At 33.1% G+C, this 22,295-nt stretch overlaps 1 protein-coding gene across 1 annotated transcript; it reads left to right on the top strand.

Annotated features, from left to right (window-relative positions):
- Positions 1 to 510: 510 nt before the first annotated feature.
- On the top strand, positions 511 to 21,746 carry ZSWIM2 (zinc finger SWIM-type containing 2). The gene is made up of 9 exons (XM_025405176.1): positions 511 to 731; positions 1,903 to 1,979; positions 4,954 to 4,994; positions 10,883 to 11,093; positions 12,265 to 12,513; positions 15,766 to 15,850; positions 16,879 to 16,991; positions 19,705 to 19,858; positions 20,784 to 21,746. The coding sequence occupies exons 1-9, from the start codon at positions 567 to 569 to the stop codon at positions 21,588 to 21,590; spliced, it is 1,902 nt and encodes a 633-aa protein (XP_025260961.1). The 5' UTR covers positions 511 to 566; the 3' UTR covers positions 21,591 to 21,746.
- Positions 21,747 to 22,295: the final 549 nt, after the last annotated feature.

The following is a 22,295-nucleotide window of genomic DNA, read 5'->3' as shown; positions in this document are numbered from 1 at the left end:
TGCACTTCCTAGGGTTTAGAACTCCTGTCTTCTACATCTACCCCCAGAGACTCGGTCAATCTATGCACATAGTGAGCAATCAGAAAACGTTTGTGGAATATTGTTGAACGTCAAAAATCACTCTGGGCTCCGTAACCTTGGCTTTTTGTTAAAGATGATGAATCATCACAGGATAATTTTAGCATCCAGAGCCCAGACTGCAATTGGGTTAGAAACTGTCCTAATACGTAGATTTCACCATCTCTGCCCCGAGGAAGCAGAAGGAACCCAAGAAAACGGACAACTATGCCTTCGGCCGCCAGCTTCCAAGTCGGCCAGATGATTATTAAAAACACGCCTCAGTCAAGGGCGTCGCTTCAAAATGCAGTGCAGGCTGGGGCGAGTTGCGAAATCCACGCCATCCCGCACCTTTGTCGCTGGCTCTTCTTCCGCGCAAGGCACGCCGGGACAACGCGGAGCCCAACCACCGTCACCAAGGCAACCAGCCTGCACGCTGTTGTCTTGGAGACCGGCTGGCACCTTAGTGAGCCCAGCAGAGGGGCCGCCTCCGCCCGCACCTAGCCAGGATGCTTCGTCGAGGCTATAAGGCCTCTGAAAGGCGAAGACACTTGAGCGAGAGGCTCAGCTGGCACCAAGACCAGGCACTGAGTAGCAGCATATACCTCCTACGAGAGATGGGCCCCACTGGCTTCCTGCTGAGGGAGGAGGAGCCGGAATACATGGATTTCCGAGTAACTACCGCCCCTACCGCCCCTACTTCGCCACCATCCCCGCCCACCGTGTTCCCCTCCTGGCCTACCCAATGTGCATAGCCACCATCACAATCCCTGAGGATACTTGCTGCCTCACCCCCGAAAGCGTCTCCCCGCGAGTGTTCCAGACCCTAAAAGACGTGCAAATTACAGAAGGAAATAGTATTTATTGGAAGTTTCTTTTTTGGAGGTTAAGACTTCAAACTGCAACTCTTGTAAAAGATAATGGCTCTTGATCTTTAGGCTTGAAAATGTCAGAGGCTTTATATGAATATCTGGTTTGCATTACATGTGTTCTTGGATCCGTTGTTAGTGGTCTTTAGTCATGTAAATCAAACGAAAATTCTACAATCTGCTAGCATACTGTAAATATTTTCTAAATAAATAAATAGGTTTCCCTTTACTCTTTGCTCACTCTGAAATCATATGAAGGCTCTATTAAAGGATGGTTTAAATGGCAATACCTTGGAAAGGTATTAATGAATAAAAATTCAAGTTTGCTGAAAGACCACAGATGTTTCATATTTGCATATTCCACTCTTAACCACTCAAAAGTCAGCCACTGCACTACCTCCTAGGAGTTGACTTATAAAATTTTACGTTAATGCCATGCAGTTTAAGAGTTGAATGCAATTTACTAGTCTGTGCTTATTTAAAGCATATTTGTTACTTTGTTGCTTCAATACTTAACTGTATTTGATTGTTTTAGCCAAACTAGGCTTGGTGAATAAATTTTGTCCTCTTGAATAAATAAATTCACCGACTCAAATGCACCAAACAAAAATCCAAAATGAGCTGCCTTACAAAAGTGCTTAGCTCCACCCCAAAGGAGAATTTTCTTACAGTAAGGAATTTATGGGTTGATTTTTGCTTTTTTTCTCTTTCGACTTTGGAAATTAGATTTATTTTCACCTGCTTAACGGCAGGTCACTTTAAAACTATCTTAATTTGTTAATTTGCTAACAAAGACAAATAATGAAATGAAAAATCAGCCTAGAGACTGGTATCAAGAGTTAAGATTCTCCGATAGAATCTATTCAACCTTTTTGAATCACCTAAACTAAATTACCTCTTCAAATCTCTTTTATTAACTCAGTTTTGCTCTCTCAAATTTTACTGATCTTTTTAAGTACGCATTTTTCTTTTAAAGGTTTTTCTAGGAAATCCACATGTTTGTAACTGTTCCATATTTCTGAAAGGAGAGGAACTTTGTAAGCATATCTGCTGGTAAGTGATTTTTCATGAAGATCTTCCACAAAGGAGCATATTGGTGTGTTACATATTTTGCCTTTTTCATAGTTTGAATAACAACAAAATTAAAGAAATTTGGTGCTTGGGGAATATAAAGTTAAAATGGTCATAGCTTACCAATAAAATTTTCAGTATTTCATTTTATTCTGAAAACTGAATAACGTTTAAATTGGGAAACAATTTATAATGTTAATGCTTTTAAATAGAAAAAAATCAATTTTAGATTCTCATGTACAAATGTGAAATCTAACTATAAAACAGGGGGGGATATCCTGATCTTATCACTGATGATAATTATGTGGTTCATTTGAGATATTGCTGTGCTTCAACAAATTGTGTTTCCAAAATCACATTTTCTTGAATATCAAATGTTCCATTTTCTACATGTATACATAGGTTGAAAGTATTCACCTTTTCCATATTGGCCTATGGCAGTCAAGTTTCAAAATATTTTCCTTTTCAATTAACATTTGACTATGAATCACTTTTAAATTTTTCATTTATTTTTATATATTTAGGGGGTACAAGTTCAGGTTTCTTACATGCATATATTGCATAGTGGTGAAGTCTGGACTTTTAGTGTACTAATCACCCCAATACTGAACATTGTACCTAATAAGTGATTTTTCAGCCTCTACTCCCTTCCCACCCTCCCAGTTTTTATAGTCTCTGATGTCTTATTTCACTCTATATGTCCATGTGACCCATTGTTTATCTTTCACTTACAACTGAGAACATACAGTATTTGACTTTCTATCTCTGAATTATTTAACTTAGGATAATGGCCTCCAGTCCCATCCATGTGGCTACAAAAGACATGATTTCATTAATTTTTATGGCTGAGTGGTATTATATTATATATATAGATACACACACACACACACACATTACATATATATACACACACACACACATATTTTATTAATGTGGTATATTTATATATCACGTTTTATGTATCCAGCCCACCATTATGGATACTTAGGTTGATTCCACATCTTTGCTGTTGTGAATAGTGCTGTGATAAACATATGAGTTCAGGCATCTTTTTGATATAATTATTTCTTGCCCTGTAGACATATACTCAGGAATAGGATTGCTGAGTCATGGTAGTTCTATTTTTAGCTTTTTGAGGAATCTCCATACTATTTTTCATAAAGGTTGAACTAATTTACATTCCTAGCAACAGTATATAAGCATTCCCCTTTCTCCAGGTCCTTATCGACATTTGTTTTTTGGACTTTTTAATAATAGTCATTATGACATGTATAAGATGCTATCTCATTGTGGTTATAATTTCCATTTCTCTGATGATTAGTGATGTTGAGCATTTTATTATATGTTTGTTGGCCACTTGTATATCTTCTTTTGAAAAATGTCTATTCATGTCCTTTGCCCACTTTTTAATGAGGTTATTAGGTTTTATCTTGTTGAGTTATTTCAGTTCTTATAAATTCAGGATGTTAGCCCTTTGTCAAATACATAGTTTGTAAATGTTTCTTACCATTCTTTAGGTTGTCTGTTTACTCTGTTGATTGTTTCATTTGCTGTGCAGAGGCTTTATAGTTTAAGTCCATCAAACTATTTTTCTTTTTGTTGTGTTTGCTTGTGAAGAATTGATCATAAATTCTTTGCCCAGGCCAATGTCTGGAAGAGTTTCCTAGTTTTTCTTCAATTTTCCAAGTTTTTTGTAGTTTACAGTCTCACATTTAGGTCTTTAATCCATCTTGAGTTAATTTTTGTATATGGTGAAAGCTATGAGTCCACTTTCCTTCTTCTGCATATGGCTAGCCAATTTTTCCAGCACCATTTATTGAATAGGATGTCATTTCCCTAGTGTCTAATTTCGTTGACTTTAACTATAAATCTTTGAAGATAGAAGTAGAACTCCATTGAAGATTATGTCTATTAAATCTGAAATTTTTTCTCTAGTGTCAGAATCTATTTGTAGGGTAATTAACCTCTAGAAATGAAAAACAAAATCCTTTAATTTAAATACAAATCAACTCCTTTTGTTTTGCTTACCTATACTCATACTAATAAATTATTAATATTATTTTAATTTATTTGATAGTTAACATGAAAAAATAAAAAATTAAGAAAAGATTATGACTTTCACATTTCTAGTGCTTTTCTTTACAAGTAAAAAACATTATATAATTATTTCTAATGTTTTTACTTATTTTTTTGCTCTTTTATTTTGATCAGTTTTTATTAAGCATCTAGTAACACAAGTTATTTACTCTAGTTGACATAAAGATAAAATATGGTCCTTTCACAACTTACAATTTGGTATTATGATTATATTTAAAATAGGGTTTTTTTCTATTTTCATTTTATGTCAGGGGAAGGGTATTCTCTTTTATTATATAATTCATGTTGTACAATATTGTAACCATTAAGTAAATGGAAATATAATCAGTGTTTCATATACTAAAGTATATTTAGTATCATTGAATAATAATTTAATAGGTATTTCCCACTTTTTAAAAAAAGTTGCATTCCATTTTAATTGGTAAAATTTTTAAGTATTTTTTTCTATCATGTGTTAAAGAGGTGTATGTAGGAAAACAGCCATTTGGTACACTATCCAGAAGATTATTCCATTTCCAGAGAAATTTAAAGGCAGTACCATAAATACCTAAATCCCCTCTTTATCCTTTCCCTGTGAATAATTGTATGTCATAAGAAATACGTGGACTCTGTCTGACAAATCTCTTGACACCAGCTGTCATTTGTTTTCATTAATCATACTTTTTTTTCACATATGCTTATTTTAAAACATAAGCTTAGCAACTATTATAAGAGAAAATTGATGAGTTTTAAGTTTATTCATAACACTTCCCATAATATAAATCTCATAATTTAATTTCTATTCTAAATATTTTTAAATGTCTTTTGAGTTTATGTCAAAAATAAATGTCTCGATTTTTTTTCTACTTGTGAATGTTAGGGTCTTGTTGAAAAAATTCAAGCTTCCAAGGAACCATGAATGTAAGTTTTGGGGTTTGGGTTTTTTGTTTTTATTTTACTAATTTAAAGTTAAAAAATATAAGAATTTTTTTATTTAACATTTTCTAAATTTAGATGGTTATTTTTCTAGGGAATCTGGTAACTATCAGTAGCTCAGCTTCTTAAACTTAAGACACTTGGAACATTTTTCATCTTAAAAAAATGTAACTTTATATGTCATTTTCAAACTCGTAGGCACTTAATAAAAACAGGTATGAAACAATGGCCAGTTATTAAGTAGAAAAACATTCATGTATTCTAAGAAAAGGTTACAGTGGTTTCTGTGTCTAAAATTTTTAAATTGTGAGAAAAACAGCAAATGTTATTTTTTTAGATCCCAGAAATAGACTGTTGGTATGGCACATTGTTTTACTCAAAAATGTTTGCTGAATGAAATTTTTTTGCAAAACAAAAGCAGAGTAAAATGTAGTTTTTAAGTGAGTTCTGAAATTGAGTTTAGAGTCAGTTATATATTTATATAAGTTTAAATTCCAGAGTTCTCAAAAATAAGAGAGAAAGAAAAATAATTGCAATACAGGTCACCTAAATTTGTACCTTTTATAATAAAGATACTGTCATTGTGAAAGGGTTAATTGCAGTTCAGGAATTGTTTGATCTATACTAGACCCATCTAAGAACTGCATTTTTAAAAGTATTAATAAATGTTTCTGGTATTAATGCATAAAGTGATAATTAGTTTTTTTTTTTTTTTTCAATTCAAAAAGAATTTGTTTTATTTAGGCAAGTTTATTTCCCCCTAGCTATTATAGAATTACAATCACAGTAGACATATTTTTAAAATTATCCCAGATAATAAATTACCATTAGTGTTTCACAGGGATTTTTCTCTTTTTTCACTCTACATATTTTTTTAGAAATGTCCCCCATTTTCCATGCCTCCAACTGTTAACTCTGTACGGTGATTCCCAATCTTACCAGCAGACCAATATTTCCAGTTGCCTTCTGGGGCAGCTCAATTTGGAGGTCCCATGGGCATCTTAAATACTGACTTCTCCATCTGTGCTCCGCTCTTAGATTCCCTACCTCACATGGTGGCTTTCCTTTTTATTTTCTCTTCAAAGCTATAAACCTTGATATTCTTTCTGATTTTTTCTCTCTCATTCTCTTCTGCCATATATCTACCCATACCACAAATCCTGCTTGTTTTACATCCTACATATTTCTCAAGTGTTTCTATTTTCTCCATACTCATTCTTACATTTCTTCCACTTTCCTCAGCCCTTAGTACCGTTCTAAGTAGCCTCCTTGTTTCCAGTGCCTGCACTTTGCACTTTGTCTTTCACCCGCCAGATAAACAGATTCTTTCTAAAATGTCAGCCTCTTCTTAATCCTCTCTCTCAGTCCCTTCATGCATGATGACTAGGTTGTATGATTTTATATATATTGTTTTCTTTTTGACTTCTCCATTGTATTCACTGAAGTTAAATGTTGACTCTTTCTCCAAAGTCTTATTCTCTACACTATTCTTCCATATCATTTTCACAAGCTTCGATACTGAGGCTGTCCAATAGAGATATAACATACATATGTACTTTTCTAGTAGCCATATTATAAGAAGTAAAAAGAAACAGGGAAGTAATTTTAATATGTATTTTAACTTAACCCAGTACATCAAAATATTATTGTGTCAACATGTAATCAATATAAAAGTTATCAGCTATTTTACTTTTTTATACTAAGTCTTCAAAATCTAGCGTATTTGTTGTACTTACAGTAAATCTCAATGCTGACACTATATTTTCAATGGAAATATTTGATCTGTATATAGACTTCGTCAAACTTTTCAGTTGAAAAATAGATTCACATATCCAAATTGTTACATACTTATACATTTTTCTGTAACTATAGATTATCAGCTTTAAGTTAAAAACTAAATTTTTAATTTAACAAAATGTAAAATTTGTTTTGTCAGTCACACTCGTCAAATTTCAAGTACACAAGAGCTACCTATGGCTAATGGCTACAATATTCAACAGTGTAGTTCTACCCAATTAAATTCAACAAATATTTATTGTACCACATATTAGCCAGGAGCTCTGCTGGGTGCTTTTTCTAAATTGAAAAATATGTATTGCTAGTATATGAATGTCTTTCATCTGCAAACACAGCAATTTTGTATTGATCAATTTAATATTTTACATTGTATTATTATTCTTTGCACTTATTGAAGACAGCAACCATTCAGTCTACAGTAGGGAATTTTTTAATGTTTAAAATTAATCCTATATAATTTGAGAATTTATATTTCCTTCTGAAATAAATATTTTTATATCTTTTATATTTAAAAGAAATTTTAATTAGTAAACATTGAGAAAATTCCATGTGTACAAAATAATACTAGAGAGTGTAATAATATTCAAAGTAAGTCTTAGTGATCTTAGAATTTATCATTTAAATTAAAGCTAGAATAAACATATATGAAAAATAAACAAAACTATAAATAACTACTCCTTAGGATTATGTGTAGTATTTAAGTAAATGTGGAGGGAATGTTACTTGTAATGGAAGAGGAATGTTTTGAACATCATTCAGAGATTCTTTTCCAAAAGGAATCTGGAAGCAATTATCTACATTCCAGTGTTGCATATAAGAAACCTGAGACTCTCTTTTCTTTTCAAAGACCGACAAAAAATGATTATATGGGAATTTTATTATGAAAAATGTTAATTTTTGAACACTGAACATTCTTTTTTTCAAACATTTTCCCAACAAAAGCTAGATTTACCACCTGATAGTTCCTTTTAAATACAATAACTAGTGAATACTATCTGTTCTTTTTGGAATTAAATATTTATGAATAAAATTAAAACCTCATTAAAGGAAATTTTTCTAAATTCTCACCAGAAAGATGTAAACTTTTTATTTTCTATTTTCCGTTTATGATTTAATATATATCATAAAACAGCCTAATATTCTGTCAGAATTATGTGTTCTGCTTTTATCAGACATTGTTACTTTATATTTTCTTTTTTTTTTGAGATGGAGTCTCGCTCTGTCGCCCAGGCTGGAGTGCAGTGGCAAGATCTCGGCTCACTTCAAGCTCCACCTCCCGGGTTCATGCCATTCTCCTGCCTCAGCCTTCTGAGTAGCTGGTACTACAGGCGCCCGCCACCACACCTGGCTAATTTTTTTGTATTTTTTTTTCTTAGTAGAAACGGGGTTTCACCGTGTTAGCCAGGATGGTCTCGGTCTCCTGACCTCGTGATCCGCCCTCCTCGGCCTCCCAAAGTGCTAGGGTTACAGGCGTGAGCCACTGCACCCGGCTACTTTATACTTTCAATGCTATATAATCTCTGCTATATAATGACTTTCATTAAAAGTCATCAAAGGCTAGCTAATATTTCACTAAATATGGTATATTATAATCAATTTAACATTCTTCCACTATTAGGCATTTATTTCTAACTACTTGTTATATTCTTTGTATATGAAGCTTTTTGTTCTTTTCAACTATTTCCTTAGCCTAAAGTCTTATTGTGTTTTGGAGTAGAAGTGTTAGTATTTTTATGTCTTCCCCTCATATGTACTGCCAAATATGTTGTCAGAATACTTTTGCTGATTTACATGATTTCAGCAATATGTCAATTTCTTTAAGTTTTGTTTTTTGGATTCCTGTATTGGCACATTTTAACTGTAGTACTTAAGCATACAAAGAAAGATATTAACAGCATATTTAAGAAATATGAAAATAAAGACACATAGAAATATTTTTCCATGTTAGTAATATTTCTATAATTTTGGAAAGAAAGACAGCCACACAAAGGAGGAAAAATACCAGATACAAGGTTCATAGTAATCTATCCATGCCTGATAAATTAAATAAGAAAAGAGTTTCTATTCTCTGGTATATTTATTTAACATTCCTTTATGGAAGATCTAAAATGTCTTCAAATACCTTTTTTATTATACTTTAAGTTCTAGGGTAAGAAATAACATGAAGCAAACAAATCATAACATTTATTATAGTGTTTATTCAGTCAGTTTTATTTAGTGTCTGTGCTTTATTCTTATTTCAACTCATTTGCCTTTGATGCAAATAAAATTGAACATCTTCCACTACCTTGTTTACTATTTGTGTTTTATGTGAATTGTATTTTGGCTATTTATTAGGATAAAACTGCAAACATAATTATTATAAGCATTACTTTTTTCAAATGTTTTTTCTAATCTATAAATTTTTCTCTATGACTTTATTCAATTTTGTTATACATATGAATTTTTGTGTTATTAAATCGGATCATCTGTTCTTTTCATGTTTATTGTTTCGACCCTTTAAAAATTGTCTTTCTTCCATAGTATCAATAGTTCTTTGGGGTTTTTTTTCTGCTCTTTTTATTATTTTTGTTCTTCATTATATAATAGCATCAGTGTGTAGTTGTTTTGGTATAAGTTGGAGGTTGGTATTTGGTTTGAGTTAATTTTCTTCATATTGCCACCCAGTTATCTCAGTAACAGTTATTAGATAATACTTCTTTTGCTCTTTGTTTAACAATGGCTATTATTTAGAGCATCTCATATATTATTACATTTATTACTTATACAACACATTGTGATGTCAGTTCAGATTAGCTGCCTTGCTCTTCTCTTTCAAAATATTCATGTATAATCTTATGCATTAATTTTTCCAAATTCACTTTAAAGAGTTTGTTTCTTCCTTTTATTTTCCAGTTCACATTTTACCACACAGAACAATTTGTTGCCAGCTTCTTTTATGAAATTTTATTCTTCAGTATTTCTGCTGACCCAATGCATCTTTATTCCCCAAAGCACAATATTTTGTTATTTATTTTTCTCTCCTTTTTTAGAGAGTAGATGTTGCTGTGTCTCTGTGACAAATAGTCCTTCTTCCCCAAAGTAATGGTTAACTAATGTATGATGCCCTCCCACATTCCACTTGCCATTCCACCTCAGACAGGGGGCCGCGATTTCTATATTGAAATGTAACTGTGATGTTTTCAGTGTTTTTAGTGTTTAGTTGGGGGGGTCTTTCCAGAAAAGCAGAGCATTTTATTATCTTGGAAATAATTTTTAATTCATATATAGTAAAAAGATATATAAAATGAATAGAAGGCAGGGGACCGATAACAACTAGCATTTAAATTATGACATGTTCAGGAGTAGGACAGGGAAGGGGGAAGCAGCAAAGAGATGGGCCAAGGAATAAAGAATCTAGGATTCCCTGATCAAAACTATAGGCACTTAGAACATCATTCCCTTAAGGATTGCAGAATGGAGAAAATTCAGAATTCAAAAAATGCACCTGCTAATGGTGCAGGCAATATAGGAACTAATAGATTGTCCTGAGAACCGCAGATCAAATCTGTTGAGGATGAGGCTAATGAGACACTCTTTTGTAGGTACACAAAACAGAAACAGAAAATAGGCACAATTAGTTAAGTCTTGCTCTTCCATTATTTTTTAATTCACTTATTCATCTAACAAATAATTACAGTAGCTACTCAGATATCAGTTTCCTCCTTATGTATTCATGTCCCATTTATTTTAATATTCTTATATGTTCATAAAATATTTGTTATGGACAAGTGAACAGCTCAGAGTATAAGACATGATTGTAACACCAATCCAAGGATGAACACTATCATATTCAAGTGCACTGTTTGCATTGACTCTTTTTTAGTAACAAGAAAAAAAAAATTTATATTTTTTCATATGACTCTCTTCTGACATTTTGGCTCTGAAAAAAATGTAAAGCAGTGGTCAATGTCACTGTGATAATTCAGTCAAAACTCTGATATTTGAAAGAAAATTCTAACTTTCAGCATAAGTTGTTACCTCTCTGTAGCTCCAATTTTGTGACTGAATTTTAAAACTTTGGGATTTTTCACTAGCTGCTTTACAATTGGGTCTTGGAGAAAGAGAGATAAGTGACTTGCTTCGGGGGATACATCGAGTTCAAACTCCCCAACCAGGAACAAATGACCACAATGAACATGTTGAAGAAGATGGGTACATTAAACAGAAGGAAATTGATTCCGAGGATATCTGCTCTATTTGTCAAGAGCTACTTTTAGAGAAAAAGCTTCCTGTCACCTTTTGCAGGTGATGTATTTTTTCTTTGGATTCTTAAAACTAATTAAAAATTCTAAAACATATTTGTGATTTATTACCTTAGGAGACATGATAGGGAAAAAATAGACAACTTTACCTACCGCTAATTTATACTTAATTAAATTCCTTCGTTTCCTAACACACACACACACATATTATATATTTTTATATATAGTATATTTATATATGATATATATGTTAGGAAACAACATATATATGTGTGTGCATATATGTTGTGAGCTAAATATACGCTCTTACTCTAAATCTTTCTGAACTACACTATAAGGGTAAAAATTGAAGCATAATTCCACAATTATTCCTCCTCCCACCTTAAGTAACAGGAGTAGAGTAATTTTTTGTGTTTTTATTTTATACATATGAATAAATGTTATGGCTTATTATAGTTATAAAGACTTCTCTGGAAGTAAAGATTATTTTACTTTGAAATTACAAAAATTATTTTCAGGTTTTCAAAATTCTATCTTTAAACCTAAATAATTCAATTTTCACATATGCACAAATGTTTACTGAGAGTCTAATGTTCATACTTTTCTTCACAGCACTATAAGGTTGAACTTGAAAAATTTGGACAGCCATTTGCCATTGCTATCTTTTTCTCCTGATCATTCTTTTTTCTTCTGATAATTTAACAAAACTTTTGTACACACTGTAGTTGTTCATATGTCTGCTTCTATTGCATATTGTAAAATTAACTACTTTCCAAAATAGTATTTCTCTCAGCAGCTATTTCTTTGGTACTACCATGTATTATGTGACTTCTGGAAAAATATGGTGCTCTCAGTGAAGCATTTTATTAAAATAATTATTATTATTTTCCTTTGTGTTAAGCCTATATTCATTCTCACTTTACAAATGAAAATATTGTAATGTTGCAAAATCTTTCACCATTTCATTGCAAAGAAGGAAAATTTAAGTTTGGAATTCTGATGTGTTAAAGATGATAGATTACTAGAGTGAGTGAGTGTGTGTGTGTATGTAATCAAGCTATAGCTGAAAATCAGTTCAGAATCTATTTTTATGTGGAATAAAGATGGTAGCACAGGAAATTTTACTTATATAAATATATATGTAATATATATATACAACGGATATATAAAACTGCTCTATACAAATGATAAACTTGAATTTTTATCTCTCATAGGTTTGGCTGTGGCAATAGTATTCATATAAAATGCATGAAGATCTTAGCTAATTATCAGAGTACATCAAACACTTCCATGTTGAAATGTCCTCTGTGCAGGAAAGAGTTTGCACCATTAAAACTTATTTTGGAGGAGTTCAAAAACTCTAGCAAACTTGTAACTGCAGCAGAGAAAGAGAGACTGGACAAACACCTTGGAATTCCCTGTAATAACTGCAAACAATTTCCAATTGAGGGGAAGTGTTATAAGTAAGTGTTCTCTGTAAACTATAAGCATGTGTTCTTTTTATTTTTTTACATCAGGAAACTTTGAGCATTAGAGCACCCATTCTATAGCCTCCCTCTTCCTGCATATACTGTTTGACTTGTGTGACAACTGCTTATTTAGGACTTACAGACTGACCTCTATCTCGGTCCAGTATCTCAGGAACTCCAATCATTTTATTTTCTTCTCCTGTGCAAGGGTATTGTTTTGAGCTCTGGTCTAGATTGGGTCTGAAGTAGCACCCCATCCTAGAAGCTCTGGACACAGGATAGGTGGCTTTAGCTTAGATGAGTTTCCAAGCTCAGAGCCTTGCCGGATCTCTCACCCTCTGTAACTTTATTTGAACTACCTTTGAGGTCAGTTCCAAAAATTCCAAAGATTGGGCCAGAGGGATATTGACTAGATTGACTGAATATTTAATCCAGTCCTTCCTACTCCAAATTGCAATGAGTACAGATTTTGCTTTCTTTCATATCTTATACTTCAACAACAACTACAAAAACATAGTAATTATTAGAGCAAACAATTTTCACTGTGAATAACCCCCAAACTTTCCCACAATTCTCACGATAAAACATAAATTAATTGCTATGCCTAGGAAATTGTATTTTCTTAATTAAAATTTTAAGTTAACAGTACATTAATAAGAAAACATTATTTCAATCTTTGTTACATTTTTTTGAAATGCATCAGTTTATTTTTCAGCCTTCTTGAATTACATTATGATGAGCCCAATTTAAATTATATATATATTAAAATTCATAAAGCCATAAAACATTATCACATCCAACAGCAAATTATACCTATTTCCTTTGAATTTAGTTTTGTTTTCTGTATGTGTTACACAGAAGAAAGTTAATTATTCACAAAAGTGTTTGCTGGAAAATGGCTGGCCTCAGAAGGCTCCTAGGGAGGACTCTAACTTGGGGAGGAAGTACAGAATGTTTACAAACTTTTAGCAAGAGGTATTTAGCTAGGTTCAGGAATGTTGTTTAAAGAGGATTCCAGGAAAAGGAAGGACTTGATCTTTGGTATTAGCAGCCGTCATATGGGCAATTTAAATTTTCTCAAGAGGGGTGAATAGCACCAGTGAGGGAGGGGCTAAGGTCACATGTGAAAGAGGGGGCTGGGACATGTGGGGGAACAAGGACATGTGAGAGCCACAGTATAAAATTCTCAGTGCTTACAATCAATGTTCCCCAAATGGTTTACATACAACTTTAGTGTAAATCTTGCTTTTAGGTATGTTGTTGATGACAGTACACTCCTGTCACTCAGAGCTTTCTGACTGCTTTTTCTGTCCTTGGGCATTATTCTTCCTACTAAGTAAACACATGACCCACTATCCTGCCGCCTGCCCACTAGTGACCCTACACTCTCCTTTGAGAGTCTTTTCTTGTCTCATAGCTTCTCCTCTAGGGATCTTGCTAACAATTACTCATCTCTCTCTCCATTCTCTTTTACAAATTAAAGAATACATTTTCAATGTTTGTGACTCCATCCATCTTCCATTCCCTCGAGTACTGACATTTCAGTCATCAGTCTGAAAAACTATTTCCATTTCTTTTAGGAACACATTGAGTAGGAGACAAGATTAACTAGAAAGTTTCTTCATTCTTTCTTCATTAGAATTTCAGAATTTAACTACTTCATCTTTTAAGAGGTTAATTCCAAAATTACTAGATATATGTTAAAATACAGAGATGCTTAACTTTTTTTTAGCCCAGCATACTTTGATGTATTGAATAAATGGCACCATTTCTTCAACCCATTGCTGTTAATTATTAAAATCTTCCCTGTATGTACAAAGAGTAATAATGAATAAATTAGCATTTGCTTCTTTTAAGATGTCTGAGGGACATATTTTCTTAAATTTTTCATGGCAATAATCTTCTAAATATTTGATAACTTGAATAATAAGTTTACTTGATTACTGCTCAGAATATTTTCAGTTTGATAAATTATGTTGCAAGTAATTTAAAATCCTCTGCTTGTGACACAATTTTATAAACAATATAACTTTTAGATTGGGCTTTTATGGAAAGTGGTTTTTTTTTGACTTGTCAATAGTTTTTACTGAGATCTTTTATGTTTACCTTTTTCCATTTTGTGGGAAAAAAAGAATATAATTTTTATTTTCAAGAAGTATGCTGCCAACTCTAACTCTGGCACTCACAAAACAACTGGAAAGCAGCACTGGATAATCAAATGACAGAATATCTAATAGACTGTAGCTCCTATAAGAATGTAGAAATGAAAGCTAAGGTAGTCTGAGAAGGCATCATGGAAGGGGCATGTGGTGGACAAAATAATAGACTTCCTAAAACGTCCACATCCTTATGCCCAGAACTTATATGTCATAGAAGAATTAAGGTTGCAGAGGAAATTAAGGTTTCTAATCACTGACCTTGAAATAAAGAGGTTATCCTGGATTGCTTGAATAAGCCTTGTGTAATCATATAGGTTCTTAAAAGTAGAAGAGGGAGGCAAGAAAGTCAGAGGGAAATGTGATTGTGGAAGAAAGGCAGAGAGATGCTACTTTGTTTGTTTTGAAATGATCACAAGCTAATAAATGTAGGCAGCCTCTAGAACAGCAGTCCTCAAACATTTTGGCACCAGCGACCAGTTTTGTGGAAGACAATTTTTCCACAGGGGTTATTGGGGGTTGGTTTCAGGATGAGACTGTTCCACCTCAGACCATCAGGTACTAGATTTTCATAAGGAGCACACAACCTAGATCTCTCATGTGCGCAGTTCACAATAGGCTTCACACTCCTTTGAGAATCTGATGCCACCGCTGATCTGACAGAAGGTGGAGATTTGCTCTCCCACAGTTCACCTCCTGCTGTGTGTCCCGGTTCCAAACAGGCCACAGACCAGGTCAGCGCCTGGGGTTGGGGACCCCTGCTCTAGAAGATGGAAAGAGCAAGGAAATAGATTCTCCCCTAGAGCCCCCTAAAAGTAACACAGCCCTGCCAACCCGTTGGTTTTAGCACACTGAAACTCATCTCAGACTTCTATCCTATGGAAGAATAAGATAATACATTTGTGCAGTTTAAGCTAAGTTTGTAGCAAATTTTTACAGCAGCAACAGGAAACTAATACACATTGTGACTTGAGATGATCCTTGTCGTGTTTGAATTGTTCCCAGGAAGTTTTGATCTGAATTTTTCACCCAAAACCATCACAATAATAGGATGTTTTTTCTTGCGTGTTTTGATGTTTTGTATTTTTAGGTGTACCGAGTGCATAGAATATCACTTATGCCAGGAATGTTTTGATAGCTACTGCCATCTTTCCCACACGTTTACATTTCGTGAGGTACAGTATCCATCTTGAATCTAATATGGTGTTTCTATTTGTCCTGTTGTAGAGCTAAGTCAGTCTAAGAATAAGAAGAATAACATAACACTGTGGAACAGAGCTGATTGGTTTTTAATACAAACCTAAAGCTATATTTTTAGGAGAGCTCTTTTTCATAAGGCTACACAAAGCAACCAGTTCTTACACTGGTAATTTATAAAATCTAACATGATAAGAAACATCTGATGACATTATGAATAAATTTTTGGAACAGAAAATATAGCCATCAAACTTGAATATTAGTTTTTTAAAAAGCTGTCAACATTACAAATGTCTTATAATGAAAAGTCAAAAAATTTATGATTTTCTCTTAAATTTTCTTACATAAATAATGAAACATGGAATTTTACCAGGATAATTTAAATCATATACTTTAAAAGTATCTCCTGATGTTGAATAATACTACTACTTTCTGCTTACCAGACAAGATAAAATAAAACATGCACAATTATTGTTATTTTTTACCTTAAAAAGTAATGCCATTATAGTAGCTGTGCAATAGCATATGAGACTCACTAACAATTTGTAAATACTTTAACATGTTGAAAAATAATATATATGCTTTAAAATATTGTGTATTGGCCGGGCGCGGTGGCTCACACCTGTAATCCCAGCACTTTGGGAGGCCGAGGTGGGCGGATCATGAGGTCAGGAGATACAGACCATCCTGGCTAACACAGTGAAACCCCGTTCTCTACTAAAAATACAAAAAATTAGCCAGGCATGGTGGTGGGCGCCCATAGTCCCAGCTACTCGGGAGGCTGAGGCAGGAGAATGGCATGAACCCAGGGTTAGAGCTTGCAGTGAGCCGAGAATGTGCCACTGCACTCCAGCCTGGGCGACAGAGTAAGACTCCGTCTCAAAAAAAAAAAAAAAAATATATTGTGTATTATTCACATTATTGATATGCAACCTACTAATTTTTATCCACAAAATGAAAATATCCATGACTTTGCAAAGTAACATCTACTTTTCACCTATTACAGAAAAGAAACCAAAAATGGAGATCACTAGAAAAAAGAACAGATGAAGCTGTAAAATACATAGATACTAAAAATGAGATAGAAGAAAAGATGTCACATTTTCAAGAAAAACAAGAGTGAGGTTCCCAGTAAAATTTATATTTCTTGTATGACCGAATCTTTGAATAACTTTTCAATCTGAATAAGTTGTATTTATTCTCTTATTTATTATTTAATTATTATTAAGCATTTAGATACTAGGTGGCATTGTACCATCCAGTTGAAGAGCAAGGCTGTGGAGTCAGACTGCCTGAATCCAATCATAGTTCAACCACACATTGTCTATGTGACTAGTTACTTCACTTCTATCTGCCACATTTTCCTCATCTTTAAAATGGGAGTAATTGTTAAAACCAACCTTGTAGGAATTTTGTTAGTATGAAATGAGTTAATACACACAATAAATATTCAAATAATGTTATCTATTATTTTTAATTTGACCAGAAACTATACTAGATACTAGGGATACAGTGGTTTCCTCAGTAATCAAATAATGATCGATGTAAATGTAAAATTGAAACTGACGTCAGTTATGTTTAAATAAAAGCAGATTCAAATATATTTGAAATTTTCCTTTGAAATAATTGGCCTCTGGGGGAAGAGGCCAATTTTTTTGCTTCATTCTCCCTCTTTCTACCCTCTACTTCACCCTGTTGGAAGAAGAGTGCTGAGCAGATTGGTTTTATTTCAGAACATTGATTCAGAACATTATTAGTGGAGAGGTCTCCAGACCTTTTGCAGTAGTCCTGTTCAATTACAGAAAATTTAGGCTGGGCACCGTGGCTCAAGCCTGTAATCCTAGCACTTTGGTAGACCAAAGCAGATGGATCACCTGAGGTCAGGAGTTCAAGACCACCCTGGACAACATGGTGAAACCATGTCTCTACTAAAAAAATACAAAAAAAAAAAAAAAATTAGTGGGGAGTTGTGGCACATACCTGTAATCTCAGCTACTCGGGAGGCTGAGGCAGGAGAATTGCTTGAACCTGGGAGCCAGAGGTTGCAGTGAGACAAATAGCAACACTGTACTCCAACCTAGGCAACAGAGTGAGACTGTATCTCAAAAAAAGAAAGAAAAAAAGAAAAAAAGAAAATGTAGCCTGTCATAATATTAAGAGATTGTGTATATTATGAAACACATAGAAAAGAGACAACTTTTAAAGGATGGGATTAAATAGAAACTAAAAATACTTTCAGTGAATCAACTAAACAAAAAATGTGCTTGTTCTCACTAAATATATATATATATATGTATGTGTATACACACACACACATACATATAATACACCCATACCCCCACACACGTGCACATACACACGTATATGTAAGTTTCTATCCAAACTTCAATTGATATATAGCCCATGCCCATGGGTACTGCACACACATTGGAGACTAGAGCTCTTGTGGGGCATAAAATGAGCCTACACAAAGGCTTTGCAAATCCATTTTCCCTGCACAGGTATCATACTTCATCCTGTTAGAATGCTAAGTTGTATAACTAATGGTTGGACTTAGGAGATATTGGGGGACAGGGAGTTCAGAAGGAGAACATTAGGGGAAGAAGGACATTTTAGGCAGAGAAAATGGAATAAATAAAGAGAATTTCAGGATAAGAAACAGTAGGTAACAAGCTTAAAAGAGTACTAAAAATATACGTTTTCATTGAAATTAGATGACCCTGGTAAGAGCAAGTTCTGTAATATGATGGGGATATATCTGCAGAGTAATGAGAAGTACAAACTTTTCTGAAGAATATATTTGAACTTTGTTCTGAACGACTTTTGAATGATAGGAACATATCTGACCTTTTAACCAAACTTTTTTTCTCTTAAAGATTTGTTGTATCTGTTTTACCAGTTGCAATGGCATCAAATAGCAGTTAATTCATAGTATATCATCTTAGTTATGTCAGTCAGTATTTTTGGTACAAAAAATGGAGTTGGTACTTTTAGAGTTAAATTAACATAGTCTAACAATATTGAAGTGATAAGAATATACCCCAAATGAAAACAAATTTCCTTATCTCTTATGATCTACCAATTTATTGTAGTAGCCTGGAATATTTAATGTGGCTTACTATACACTTCACTTCCTACCAGAAGACAGAGTGAATTGGGTTGTATTTTTCTAAACAGTTGCGTAAGTGTTGACTCAGACTAAAATATTATAATTTGAGTATATGGTCTGATTTTATTGACCTTAAAGTGCAACTCAAACTCAAAAATTTTGGGTTAGCATTTTTATTTGATATGACTACTTAAAACTTTTTTTTTTTTTTTTTTTTTTTTTTTTGAGGTGAAGTCTCACTATGTCATCCAGGCTGGAGTACAGTGGCGTGATCTCGGCTCACTGCAACCTCCACCTCCTGGGTCTAAGGGATACTCCTGCCACAGCCTCTTGAGTAGCTGGGATTACAGGCACCCACCACCATGCCTAGCTAATTTTTCTGTATTTTTATTAGAGATGGGTTTTCGCCATGTTGGCCAGGCTGGTCTCAAACTCCTGACCTCAGGTAATGCACCCACCTCAGTCTCCCAAAGTGCTGGGATTACAGGTGTGAGCCACTGCGCCTGGCCAAAATCTTTGTTCTTTATGAAGTTGGATCCATATTGTTCAGGATCAATAAAATAGATTTTTTAACTTTATAATATATGAGATTGATTATCTTTAGTTCAAGAAAACCTAGGGTTCATTGCATTATTTATATAGAGACTACTTACCTGTGCTATTGATTGCTTCCTGATCTATAATAACATGTAAACACTCATGTCTCTTCTTCTTCTCATGCAGCCAAGTTTACACACCAAAATACGTTGTAAGATCACTGCCTCTCCAACTGATTACTAAGAATAGTAAGCTTCTTGCTCCAGGCTACCAGTGTCTACTTTGTTTGAAGGCATTTCATCTTGGTCAACATACAAGATTGCTACCATGTACTCACAAGGTAAAAGTCACATCATTTTAGTTTTACTTTCCCTGTAGGGTCAATTTTCACAAATGAAGTGACAATTTAAGTCTGTCCTTTTACTTTTGAGTTGTACTCTGTACAGAGGTGTTCACATTGCACAGCACATATAGAAAGAACTGCCACAGAGACTATTGCGAAGGCAGCTTTCTCCCTGAGGATGTGTTTATACTGATTAGTACTCATTTCTGTATATACTATCTAGGAAAGATAAAATGGTACTTTAAGTTAGATTCCTTTATCTACTTTAGTTATCTGTAGAAAGAAAAAGGTTATAGAATACTAATATTTTGCTATGTATTTTTATGAGTCTTAAGATGAAACAGAAATGCCTAAGTTGACAATTATTATTTCATATGAACTCACTGGAATCAGCATACTACTACTAGATCACTATATAATTGATAAGCAACTATATAGTGGTTGATAACCAACTGTTTTTCTGAAATAAAGTTGCTTCAGTAAATAAACAAAGCTTCAGTAATAAAGCTTTAGAGTCATCCTTACTTAAAATGGCTAATTGTTTTTTTCCAAAAATTTAATTTATTTTATATTTTACTGTTATCAGATCCATTTTCAACCCCAGTTGGTTATGACTTTTAAAATAATTTTCATTAGAAATAATTAGCAGTGAAATTAATAGCTTTAGAGAATTTTTAACAAAATTATGAGTGCTATTGATAAAAGTCTTTGCATTTTAATATAGAAAATGGAAATCAGTCCCTACATCAGTTATATATAGAAGTGAACTTCTTCAAAATATTTTCATGAAACTTGATAAATAATTATTTTTCAATTTTGCTAAATATTTTTAATCATGCAATTCTGAAACTGGGGGAAATTTACTTGAATAATATTATAAACAAGATTAGTATAGTTCTGATTAGCTTATCTTTTTTTAAAGTTTCACAGGAAATGTATTGACAATTGGTTATTCCACAAGTGCAATTCGTGCCCTATTGATGGACAAGTTATATATAACCCTTTAACTTGGAAAAATTCGGCAGTGAATGGACGAGCACATCAATCTGTTTCAAACAGAGACATCATTCATCTATCAAAGCAGAAAGAACCAGATCTTTTTATTCCTGGTACTGGATTAGTCTTAAAACAAAATAGACTTGGAATTTTACCTAGCATACCTCAGTGTAATTTTGATAAATTGAATACACCTCAAAGCCCAAAAGATGCCTGTGAGAATATACCAATAGACAATCTATGCTCTATCCAATTAGATAATTCAAATTCAAGAAAAGTAACCTATGAATGTAAAATTAGCCAACATTTTCCCAGATACCTTCAAGATTTACCCATGGTATCATTTGGGAAAATACCATCTCAAACATTTCTTCCCCCTATTGTTCATAAGAATATCGCATGTCCCACTGCAATGGAAAGTCCATGCATCAGTGGAAAATACCACACTAGTCAAAGCCGGATGACCAAAGGCTGTACATGTAATAACCACAACCTAAAGAAGACTCCTGGCACTAAAATAAGAGAGGACAATAAGAGATCAACTTTACTTTCAGAGGATTTCAATCTTATTGTCAATTGGAGCACAGCTAAACTTAGTTTGTCTAAAAGGTATAATAACTGTATGGGGGAAATTACACAAAAATGTAGTCATCTGTCAAGACAGCCTGTGTCTCACTCCGTAAATACAAAAGGTACTGAGCTATCTTTAATAATAGAAGGAGTTCAATTGTGAAAAAGTATTTTTATTTACTATTAGAAAATATTTGAATGTTGAGCATAAAAACTGTTTTATATAGAACATAAAAAGCACATATAGTCTTGACAAATGTATATAAAATTATCTCTTGGAATTTGCCTACTTACCTATAAACAGCTCACTACACTTAAAGGAAATGATTCTATTACTTATACGACTTATAGCATTAGGTATCTTCATGAGTATATTCAGGATGTTATAAATAATGAATAATTTTTAGAGCCTTTATCTTATTTTATTCTGATGTTAGAAATGTTTTACTTAAATTAAGGAAATAGATTTTTTCCTACTTTGAGTCACTGTTTTCAAATATTTTTATGGTAGCACATAACATGCAGGGATTACTTCCTGGTACTTCTGTATTTTTTGCATTTTTCTTGCACTAGTAATTACCACAAACTGATTAAAAAAAAAAAAAAAAAAACTTAAAAAACTCCATAAAGGAGTTTTCTTATACATGAAATGAAAATAAAATGAAATACTATCAGCTATGTCACATTTATAATGGTCTTACTGTTTTATTTTCAAGAAACTTATATAAGTACTTCCAAATTTCTTAATACAATCACTATTATTGAAGGATCTATAATTTTAAATCTGCTCTATTTTCAAAGTAACCATTGTTTCAAAATGTTCATTTGAAAAAATATAACCCTTAGATTTTTATTTTAAATTATATGG

Source organism: Theropithecus gelada, chromosome 12 (genome assembly GCF_003255815.1).
Source record: "Theropithecus gelada isolate Dixy chromosome 12, Tgel_1.0, whole genome shotgun sequence".
Taxonomy (NCBI): domain Eukaryota; kingdom Metazoa; phylum Chordata; class Mammalia; order Primates; family Cercopithecidae; genus Theropithecus; species Theropithecus gelada.
This window is presented reverse-complemented; position numbering and strand designations above follow the sequence as displayed.

What these genes read in the sequence shown, in the direction of transcription:
- ZSWIM2 (XM_025405176.1), top strand. Translation starts at nt 567, where the DNA reads ATGCTTCGTCGAGGCTATAAGGCCTCTGAAAGGCGAAGACACTTGAGC. An exon ending in CTTCCTGTCACCTTTTGCAG is followed by an intron (nt 11,094 to 12,264) that starts GTGATGTATTTT and finishes TATCTCTCATAG; the next exon opens with GTTTGGCTGTGGCAATAGTA. An exon ending in CATTTTCAAGAAAAACAAGA is followed by an intron (nt 16,992 to 19,704) that starts GTGAGGTTCCCA and finishes CTTCTCATGCAG; the next exon opens with CCAAGTTTACACACCAAAAT.